Raw genomic sequence first — 12197 nt, 5'->3', positions numbered from 1 at the left:
AACATCACTCCATAACAGGGCTGCTTCTAATTGGGAGAATTTTGATTACTGATTCAATCCTTACCAGTTATAGTTTATTGAGACTTTATATTTCTTCATTGGTTAAGTCTTGGTAACTTGTGCATTACTAGAAATTTGTCCGATTTATATAGTTTATCTTATTATTTTTTGATGTACAATTTTTCAGAGTACTCTAGTATAATCGTTTTATTTTGTAAGATTAGAAGTAATGTCCTTCCATTTCTGATTATTGAGTCTTCTTCTTTTTTTCCTTTTTAAAATATGTGTCTCAAATTTCTTGATCTTTAAAAAAAATCTTTGGTTTTGTTGACCTTTTTCCTCTTGTTTTCCTAGTCTTTTTGGTTCTCTCTACTTCAACCTTTATTATTTCCTTCCTTATGCTGGCTTAGGGCTTAGTTTGTTCTTCTAATTACTTTATTTGTAAGGTTAGGTTTGCTGATTTAGGGGTTTCCTCTTTTTTAAATTTAAGCATTAAATTAGAACTGCTTTGGCTACATGCCACAGTTTTGATATCACATGTCTTTATTTTCACTTAAGTTTTTTCCCTTACAATTTTGACTTTTACCCTATGATTAAGGGTGTGCTGTTTATTTTTATTACATGTGTAAATTTTCTGAATTTGTTAATGTTATTGATTTCTAGTTTCATTCCATTGTGGACACAAAAGATACTTGATATGATTTCAATTTATCTTTAAGACTTTTGTGGCACAACACTTAGTTTATATTGAGTAACACTCCTCATGCACATGAGAAAATACATCTGTCCTTCTGTGGTTGATTGGACATTTCTGCATATGTCTGTTAGGTACATTTGGTCTGTCTGCTGTTCATACGTCTACTACTAAAAGTGGGACTATTATTGAAAGTCTCCTACTATTATTGTGGAGTTACTTTTCCTTTGGGTCTATCAATGTTTACTTGATATATATTCTGATATCAAGAATGACATTTATGATTATTATAATTTCCCCCTTTAATCACTATCTAATGTTCTTTATAACAGTTTTGAGTTAAAGTCTACTCTAGTATTAGTAAAGTAGATCTGTTCTCTGTGGTTCTGTTCACATGTGCCATCTTTTTACTTGTAGCCTTCACGTGTTCTGAACTCTAAAGTCAATCTCTGTGGACAGCATATTTGGCTTCTGTTTTTTATGCAGCCTGCCAATATGTGTCTTTTAATTGGAAAACATTTTTTGTATTGGATTGAATCCAGGGATACTTTACCACTGAGCTACATCCCTAGTCCTTTTAACTTTTAAAATTTTGATACAGAGACTCACTAAGTTGCTGAGACTGGCCTAGAACTTGAGATCCTCGTGACTCAGCTTCCAAGTCACAGGGATTACAGGTGTGCACTACTGCGTTTGGCTTAAATGGAAATTTTAATACATTTACATTTATAGTAATTCTAATAAAGAATAATAATTTCTATTTTGTTGCATGTCTTAATTTTTCTCTATCCTTATATTCTTCTTTACTGCTTTTCTCCTGATATGTTTTGATTCCCTTTTCATTTCTTTTTGTGTATCCTTTATAGATGTTTTCTTTCTGTTTACCAAGGGTATTACATATAACATTCTGTATTTTAAACTGATACTAAATTAACTTCAATCACATATAGAAACAAAAATTCTACTCCTTCACAGTTCTGTCCCTTCTCCTTGCTCCTGACATACAAACTACCCCTTCACATACTGCAGGTCCACTAACTCTTTCTCTCTCATTTTGAATGACAGTTTTGCTGGATAGAATTCCTGGCTGACACATTTAAAAGTATTTTTCAGCATGTTAAATTCATCCCACTGACTTTTGACCTGAAGGACTTTTGCTGAAAAATCTGTTAATTTTATGGAGAACCTTTTGTTTGTGATGAGGCAATTTACTCTTCCCATTTCGAAAATTCTCTGTGTGGGTCTTTTTAAACTTGTTCTACTTGGAGTTTATTTAGCTTCTTGTGTTAGTATCTCAATATACACCCAGTATATCTTCTGATCTTTTGATGAAAATTAGGTATTTTCAAAAGCAACCACTCTCCCAGCCTTTGCTGACTACATCCATGCAGGCAAATAACTTCACTAATTAGACCAAAATTAAGGCTTCAATTGTTCTCAGACCTTTCTGGATATGTTCTTCTTGAAAGGCACCTCCATCACACACTCCACCACCAATTTCCCAGTATTGGCTGCCTCTAAATATCTTAATTCCCCTCTAAGTCTTACCTTTGCTCCTTTGTAGAGCCTTGAATGTTCTACTGTGTTCTGCTGCTAACATCTCCCACCAGTTACATGTCACAAGTCTGCCTTGCCAGGTGGGGTGGGGCAAGAATGAGCAAAAGTGCCACACAAGTTTTTTAGTGTCTTTTTAAAAATTGGGTAGGACCCTTGACTGGCCTCCAGAACGTCTGTAAAATTGTTCTTAGTCTGCTGTTGTTTACCTAATATTTTTGTAGTGGGATGAATACACAGAGCTTCCTAGTCCACCATTTTTTGTGTGTGAAAAAAAACTGCCTGATTTTAAATTAAGACAAGTCCAAGGTACTCAAAGAATAAACAAAGAAAAATATTTAACTGGATAATCTTATTACTGATGTATGTTTGAAGCATAGTTTTTAAATTTTTTATATGAGTAATATAATGCAGTAAAAAAGAATTACATTATGAATCAGAGAAATTCATTTTCTTTCTCTTCTATTCCCTGTTCTCTTCTGAACAACTATTTGATTTTCGATTAATAAGCACTCATCTATAGTGCTCTTGTAATGAGAGAGGAAAGGGGATATATGATTTATTGATAGTTTTTATGCCACCCAGTCTGATGTATTGGTTGTAAAGTCAGGATAGTGGTATAAGTAACATCCAGTATTTCCAAAAGCAATTTCATTTCTCACAATAAAACCTAAAGGGAAAAAAAGAACAAATCCTTTATGGATATGTTCTTTATGGATATATTCTTCTTGAAAGGCACCCCCACCATACACTCCACCACCAATTTACCAGTATTGGCTGCCTCTAAACTGCACAGGTTATATAATTACCTAAAGTAATGTTGTAAATAAAAGCAATGGCTGAAATAAATAAAAATAAAGTATCTGGCAGGAAATAACCTATCTTGGAAGAGGATACAGTTGTTTCCTACAGAAATGATTTAACCTAGCAAGTGGTTGAGATAGTAGCCTCTAGCTAGGCAGCCTGAACGTTCATTCCCTGCTCTAATATGTACTAGATACATGATTTGGGACAACTTACTGAATATTTTCAAACCTCAATGTCTTCCACTTTAGCAAATGTGGTTATCAAAATTTAGATCATTCAGGTATTTAGAAAAGCTCTTGCCAAAAGCATGTATTCAATACTTGCTTGAAAGATGATTCCTGCCTCAGATTTGGCTGCCTTCATTCATGAGATTGGCTACTATCAAAAAATAAATAATCAAGTACCTCAATATTCCAGTTGAGTCCTTTCTTGTAAAGTAATACAAGCTGGTCTTCATTTACTAGCAGTCTTTTTTATTTTTAAAGAGCCTTACCTTGTACTTCTTTAAGTTTTTGTTTCTTATCCGTTAGAATGATCTCAAGATTTTTTTTAAAATTCTCAGTTAAATTAGAACTTCCAGAAACTGAGAAAGGCACAATGGTTTCACCATATTGTCCTAAATCCATTTCCCTGGCAGGCTCATCTAGTGTTGGTGGAACAGTCGTTCTTCTCATCTGAAGATACATGAAACCCACAAGTGCCCCGATTTGAAGCAATAATATTTTCCAGTTGCGCCGATTGAATCCTACCCGCTTTAAGAGCATGGCATGGAACTGCTGCTTGTGAAGAGCCAACTGTAGAGGAGAGAAAGGTGGCATTACAGAGATCACGGACCAGCATGGAATGTTTCAAATCTTAGGATAGGAGATGTACACACTTTGTATACACACATACCTGGGGAGAAGGTGAACGTTGTTAGTAGACTACTTAACAAGTAAAATTTACTATCTGTATAATGTGTTCATTAAAAGAACTGGCTTGGCTCTAACCTAATAATAACAAAAGTCTCAAAAGGATGATTTTATCTATCATTAATGTATTATTAACATTCTCTTGCACAGAACAATACATCTATCTTTCTTCATATTAAATCATATCTTCATTTTGTAAAGGAAACATTCAGAGGCAATGTGCATGTGCATACATAATAGGTTTCTATTATCTGGTTTTAATTTATGTGATCAACAGGATTGTGGCAAGTTAGGAAAAAGAGGAGAAGTTTATTTTGAAATTGCAATATGCTCAATATGTTTTCTCCAACCTCTAATTTTAAAATAATGAGGGCAATCATTAATATTTAAAAAATGTGCATAAATATACAGCTTTCTCCAGACTTTGGGGGAAATACATAGTTCATTGTGTATGTTTTCAGATTGACAATGGAACCCCTTGTTTCAAATGTAGAGACTTAATTTGAAAATGTCAAAAAGTTAAAAGAAAAACATATTAAGCATATTACATGACTATATAACCAATGGTCTAGAAACATGCTTATCCTATTTCCCTCAATATTTGAATACCCCATGAATGATACAAAGTGAGAAAACATCCCTAATTAATCAACCAATATATTCCGAATAAAATGAGCAGCTTTGAGGCCATCTCTGACTAGAAATAAGTCAAGAAGGAGAATCCCCTCACATTGTGTTCATGGTAGGAAAAAAGTGACTTCTAGCTTTTAAAAGACTGTTTATTAAGATATATTCCTAGAACTAAAAATGTGTGGAGGAATCAACTACTTTTCTAGACTGATCTGCCAAATTGTCATTCATCTGCATGTTTCAAGAGGGGGAAATAGGGAAGAATGCCAGAGGAGTAGAAATGTACAAGTGGGGAAAGGAGGAAATGACAATTCCTAAGTACCCAATTCATGTCAAACATTGTACAGTTCACAATTAGTATTTTTAACTCATTGAAATAGTCTCAGACAGAATGAAATTGAAGCTCAGAAGTACTAAATGTCTTTGCCAAGGACAAACGGCCTGTAAATGATAGAGCGCGAGTATAGTTCTGTCTAGCTCAAAATTCCACACTTTCAGTTGGGTATGATGGCACATGACTATAACCCCAGTGGCTCAGGAGGCTTAGGCAGGAGGACAACAAGGCCAGCCTCAGCAACTTGGCGAGGCCCTAAGCAACTTAGTGAGACTCTGTCTCAAAATAAAATTTTTTAAAAAAGGGCTGGAATGTGGCTCAGTGGTTATGTGTTCCTGAGTTCAATTCCTGGTACAAAAAAAAAAAAAAAAAAAATTCCACACTCCCTTGCATTACCCGCTTTGCTTCACAACTGGCTCATAAGCCCCACAGTGAAGACATGCCTAATAAGCAACTTGGACAAATGTATTCTCTTCCTCAGAACCCCTCATCAAAAATAAAAAAACAAAAAATTGGAAGGAAGAGAAATTAGGAGACCAAGATAAATGCTAGGCACTTCAGTGAGAATTCCCACACTGGTGAAGGAATATGATGAATTGGAAATAGATCTTAGGCAGTAACAATGCAGTCCAATGCATAAATTTAAATGTCTTCTATGTGTGTGAATAGGGATATAAAAAACAAATTTTAACAGGACCCTTTTTCAACTCAGAATGAACTAACAGTTATGAAAACTGACATAAGAAATATCCTAAGGAATAACAATGGTGAAAATAAAATCTGATTTTTGCCTATAGTATTTTATATTTGAGGTAGAAAAATTAATAGGATTGCTTTACAAATTGTTCCCTACATTATTGGGCTTTCTAAACTATAAATTCTAAACTCAAGATCCTGAGTTAAAATATTTTAATGAAGTGTACTTCTTTTATTCTGTCATTATATTCTTAGTGAAGATGCTCACCCCAGTATTAAATGATGTATCAGAATTTTTATTCGTGTCAGGTACAGATCTTTCAGAATTTCTGGATGCATTCACATTCTGATTGTTTTCATTTGTATTTGTGGTTGGTTCGGAAGACATCTGGAGAGCCTCCTCATTCACTTTGTAGTTTGCCAGATTACTGACCCTACACACACACACACACACACACACACACACAAATAGATAAGAAATTATAATAATTTTAGATATAACAGTGGTTCCCAAATACCCAATCCATCAAAGATTTTCACAAATTGAAGCAAACATTTTTTAATGATGATTATGCAATGTTAACATCAATGACAGTAAAATTTACTTTTCTTTTTTTGTGCATGTGTGTGTGTGTGCGTGCATATGTGTTGCTGGAGAATGAACTCAGGGCCTCAGGCATCTTGGGCAAGTCCTTTGACCACTGAGATACACTCCCCCCACCCCCCAATAGATAAAATAAACAACTTCGTCAAGTAAAAGATCTAAGACATTATCCTTTTGTTTTGAGAAGACAGTGGTTGTTAAATCTATATTCTAAGAAATAATATTACAGATTTTATTTTTTATTATATTTTAAGCTTATATTAGTGCCATAGATTTATTTTCTCAATTTCCTAGTCCAGGCAATCTAATTATCTGGGTTAGTTTATCCAGCAAGTGAGCACATGGTTAATTTGTCCTCTGTGGGTTTACAACTCCATGGAAGAAACTGACAGGTATAATCAAACAGGGTACTAGAATTCATAGTATAATAGGAGAGTAAGTTCCCCATAGTAATTGATAGCATTAAAGACTTACATGGGCTTTTTATTTGGATGTTTGTCTCTAACCTCCTTACTCCGTGTGTATCACATATTTATATACTTGTAGGAAGTTTTGCTCTGCCCTTTTTCATTATTATTACTTACTTGAAGAATACTTCTTCCAAGGTAGTCATAGAAATACCAAAGCCAGCGATGCCCAGCTCTGTCTTTCTTTGTTCTATTTCCAAAAACAGGTCTTCAAAACTAGAAGAAATAGAAGCAAAGAAAGAGATAGCAGTAAAACAGATTATTCTACTTATATATTTTCTGTTCTTGGCAGTGGAAAAAAATACAGCTTATTTCTTAATGAAATGGTAGTTTCCATGCCCCACTAACAAACCATAAAAATGTGGAACATGTGAAGAAAACAAAACAAAACAAAAACACTAGCAAGTTGCTGTATCAAACTGCTTCCTGAATTTCTGGTAAAATTATCAATTGACATTTTATATATTAATGTTCACTGGTAGTTAAGATTTAATTTATTTAATGTAGGGCATTATTCCCATGAAACACACTAAATCAAGATATGTAGAGAAAATTTTGGGACTGGGAGAAAACTGTCCACTCACATAACCAGGGGAAGTATATAACATTGGGTAGTTATAATGTGATGGTATAAAGCTTCTGAAAAATAGTTTTTCTGAGATTTCTTAGGATTTTATGTTTAGATGTTTAATCACTCCAAAAATCCTTCAGTTTATGAACCCAACCACATGAGGACAGAAAATTCTCCATTGTGGAAGTTTCTGTCAAAATTTTCTCTATATTTTGAGCCAAAATTAGATTCTATTCCCTCTATTTCATGATTAGAATGAAAAGTTTCTGTATATTATTTTCTACATGTCTCAAGATTAACAAGTGTACATACACATACATCAGTATAGCAGTGTACAATAAACCCAAGAAAGATTTTGTGATCCTTTCACTTTTTAGTTCAATCATTATTATAATGAGAAACTTTTATGTTTCTATGTATATAGGTTAAACAGCAAACTCCAAACTGGAGAGATCAGGAAAAAACCCCACAAAATTTACAACAAATTAGTCAATCATTATTATTGCCATAGCCATTCTCCTGATTAAAACATAATAAATGCAGACAACACAGATAATATAAATGTGTAAATAAAATAAAAATAATCCTACCACCCAGAGAAGACACTACCATTAAAAATTTGGTATACTTATTTTATCTTTTTTTTTACTTTATGTTCACATTTTACACATTGGAATCATATATTAAAGAATTATGCACCCAAATTTAACAATATGGATATTTTCCTAAAATGTTGAAAACTGTTCATACTCCATCCATATCAATGTTGTATAATTTCATTATAATAATGAGATGTATAATGTCATTTACTAATTCAGCAAACAATCATGGACAAATTGTCTTAGTGAGAAATCAGAAGCTAATTGAAAGGCTCCTATACTTTAGGAGAATGTGAAGCCAAACTTATCAAAACTGGTGAAGCAATTCAGAACACCATGCTGAATGTACCTCCAGAAGTGTGCTCCCATATTTGAGGAATATAAACATCAAGAAACTCAATGAATGCCAAGTAAGATGAACTCAAAAGAGATATACAAATAGACATGTAAAATCATATGGTCAAAAATCAAGAAATAAAAGACACTAGAGTATGGACTCTCCACGTTCATGGGTAGACAGAATTAATATTATTAAAATGGCCATATTACTGAAAGTTGAAAGGCAGATTCAATGAAATGCCCATAAAAATACCAAATTACATTTTAAATAGTCCTAAAATTCATGTGAAAGAACAAAATACCCAGAATAACCAAAGTAATTCTGAGCAATAAGAGAAATGGTAGAGCCATCATATACCTGATTTCAAAATATATTGCCAAGCCATAGTAACTAAAATGGCATGGTACTGGTATAAAAACAGATATTTAGAACAATTGGAATATAATCAAAGACAGAGAGACCAACCCACACAGATACAGTCATTTGATGCTTAACAAAGGTGCCCCAAACGTACACTGAGGAAAAGACTTTTTAACAAATGGTACTGGGAAAACTGGACACACATATGGAGAAGAATAAAAACAGACCCCTCCCTATCTCTCACCCTGCAGTAAAGTCAACTAAAAATGAATCAAAAGCCTAGGAATTAGACCTGAAACTTTGCAAGTGCTAGAAGAAAATATAGATGCAGGCAATAATTTCATCAGTAGGACTCCAATAGTCCAGAAAATACCAAGAATCAATAAATAAAATAATATCAAATTAAAAAGCTTCTGCACCGAAAAAGAAACAACACTATGAAGAGAGAGCACGCAACAAGATGGGAGAAAATCTTTTCCAGCTACTCCTCCGACAGAGGACACCCATAACAAATAACACAAAAAACAACTGGACAAATGAATTAAACAGACTTCTCAAATGACTAATAAATATGTGAAAAAATACTCAACATCTTAGCCATCAGGGAAGTAGAAATCAAAACAACACTAATATTTCATCTCACCCTACTTAACATGATAGTCATCAAAAATACAAATAACAATAAATGCTGATGAGAATGCAAAGAAAAAGGAAAAGTTATACACTGGTGGGACTGTAAATTAGTACAGTCACTGTGGAAATAATTATCAAGGTTTCTCAAAAAACTAGGAATGGAACCACCAGAAAATTCAGGTGTACCACTCCTTCATATTTATCCAAAAAGAAAAATGTCAATGCACTAGAGTCTACAGGCACATATGAATATTCCTATTTACAGCATCACAATTCACAAAAGCCAAATTATAGAAGCAGAAAGTCAAGGATCATATGATTTCTTTCTTATGTGGAAACTAGAAGACAAAAGAACAAAAGGGAATCTCCTGAAAATAGAAGGGAGACAGGTAGGGTAGAGGAAGGGGATCGGGGGAGGGAGGGAGAGGCAAGGCAAGGGGATGTACTGAGGAATAAAACTGATTAAATTATGTTATGTGCATGTGTACATTATGCCACAATGAAACCCACTATTCTGAATAATTATGTGCCAATAATTTTTAAAAGACAAGGAGAGAATCTTGAAAGCAGTGAGAAACAATTTATCACATACAAGGAATCCTCAATAAGATTATCAGTAGATTTCTCACAGAAATCATTAAAAACCAGAAGGCCATTAATGGACCAATGTTTTCAAAATGTTAAAAGAAAAAAAGTCAACCAAGAATCCTGTATCTGGCAAAACTTTCTTTCCAAAGTGAAGAAAAATTAAAACATTCTCAGGAAAACAAAGGCTGAGGAAGTTCATTAATGCTAGACCTGCCTTATGAGATATGCTCAAGACAATTCTGCTAGGTGAAATGGAAAAATACTACAGAGAACTCAGAGACATATGGAAAAAAAACATTTATAAAGATGAATATGAACAACTGTGAAAGCTAGTATTATTTTTACAATAATTTGTAATAACTTTGTTTTGCACATGATTTAAGAAATGAATATACACTTAATTATTCTAAAAGCTAGTATTATTTGTAACCTTCATTTATCCACATTTTGCTTTCTATATAATTTAAGATACAATGTATTTAAAAGAATTATTATGTTTTGGGGCACACAATGCACAAGGATGCAATTGTTTGGCGTGAATAACAGGTAGGTGTGGGGAAGAAGCTAAAAAGGAGCTGAGTTTTTATATATTACTGAATTAAACTGGTATAAATAGAAGTTAGAGTGTTATTACTTTAGAATGTTAAACTCAAAGAAAATAACTGAAGAATATACACAAAAAGGAATGAGATCATAGGATTTAAACATTTCATCAAAAAAATTGTGAAATACGGTCTTAAGCAACTGGTGAATCAGAGAATAAATCACAAGGGAAATTATAAAATGTTTACAGATGAATTAAAATGAAGATACAATATTCTAAGACTTATAAGACACAGAGAAAGTGATGTTAAGAAAGAAAATTTACTAGTATTATGACCATGATTATTATTTTGGTACTAGGGATTGAACCCAATGGCACCACCACTGAGCTACATCCCTAGGTCCCCTTTGTGGTTTTGAGACAGAGTCTCACTAATTTGTTGAGGGGTTCACCAAGTTGCCAAGGCCAAACTCAAACTTGCCCTTTCCTTCCTCAGCTTCCCAAGTCACTGAGATAACAGATGTCCACCAAATGCTTATATTAAAAAAAAAAACAAGAAAGATATCAAATTAACCATCTACCTTTATACCTTAAGGAACCAGAAGAACAGCAAAACAAACCTAAAGCTAGCAAAAGAAAGAATACAGGGATTATAACAGAGATAAATGAAATAATGTAAAATAATAAAAAATCAATTAAACCAAAAGTTGGTTCTTTGAAAATATCAATAAAATTGACCAATCTTTTTTTTTTAATTTTTTTAGTTGTCGATGGACATAATACCTTTATTTTGTTTATTTATTTTTTTTTATGTGGTGCTGAAGCTCGGACCCAGTGCCTCACACATGTTAGGTGAGTGCTCTACCACTGCGCCACAACCCCAGCTCTCAAATTGACCAATCTTTAGGTTAATCGACTAAGACAAAATTAAGATTCAAATTACTAAAATAAGAACTGAATGTGAATACATTATTTAAAATTCTGCAGAAGTAAAGGGATTAGAAGTGAGTACAACTGTATGCCAACACATTGGATAACTTACATGAAATAGTCAAAATCCTAGAAACACAATTCCTACTAAGATGAAATCATGAAGAAATAGAAAATCTGAGTTGATTTATGCCCAGTAAGGATATCAGGTCAGTAATCAAAATCTACTTAATAAAGAAAAGCCCTGATCCTAATGGCTTCACTCATGAATTCCACCAAGCATTTAAAGAAGAATAAATACTAATGTTCTAATATTTTCCCATATAATTCAAGAAGAGGGAACTGTCTTAAATCATTCTATGAGGAAACATTATCCTGATATCAAAGACAAACAAAAGCTCTACAAGAAAACCACAGACCAAAATCTCTTATGAATACTGATATAAAAATGCTCAGCAAAACAAATTCAGCAATATATTTTTTAAATGTTTTAGTTCTCAATGGTCTTTATTTATTTATATGTGATGCTAAGAATCAAATCCAGTGCCTCACACATGCTAGGCAAGCACTCTACCACTTAGCCACAACCCTAGCCCATCAGCCGTATATTTAAAAGACTATACACCATTACTAAGTTGGGTCATTCCTAGAATGTAAGTATGGTTCAACATATGAAAATCTGTTGGGATCACATTAATGGGAAAAAAACACATTATCATCTTAATTGATGCGGACAAAACGAAACTTCCTTTTATGATTAAAAAAATCCAGAGTAGCATAGGAATAATAATTATAACCAAAGGGGTGGAAGATCTGTATGCTGAAAACTATAAAACATTGATGAAAGAAATGGTACATGACAGAAAACAATGGAATGGCACAACATGTGATCATGGATTAGAAGAATTATTATTAAGACATCCACACTACTCGAA

General features: G+C 33.3%; 1 protein-coding gene across 1 annotated transcript in view; it reads right to left on the bottom strand.

Annotated features, from left to right (window-relative positions):
* The window catches only part of LOC107146539 (phospholipid-transporting ATPase ABCA3-like), a 134165-nt gene that overhangs the window by 42728 nt on the left and 79240 nt on the right, over positions 1-12197 (bottom strand). Inside the window, exons 17-19 of the mRNA XM_015490637.2 lie at positions 6815-6913; positions 5895-6060; positions 3549-3849 (exon numbers count right to left, since the gene is read on the bottom strand). Coding sequence (XP_015346123.1) covers positions 3549-3849; positions 5895-6060; positions 6815-6913 — 566 coding nt within the window. The remainder of the gene's footprint in view (positions 1-3548; positions 3850-5894; positions 6061-6814; positions 6914-12197) is intronic.

The sequence above is a fragment of the Marmota marmota genome, unplaced genomic scaffold, assembly GCF_001458135.2.
Source record: "Marmota marmota marmota unplaced genomic scaffold, marMar, whole genome shotgun sequence".
Lineage (NCBI taxonomy): Eukaryota > Metazoa > Chordata > Mammalia > Rodentia > Sciuridae > Marmota > Marmota marmota.
Note: the sequence above shows the minus strand (reverse complement) of the source record. Positions and strands in the feature narration are given on the sequence as shown.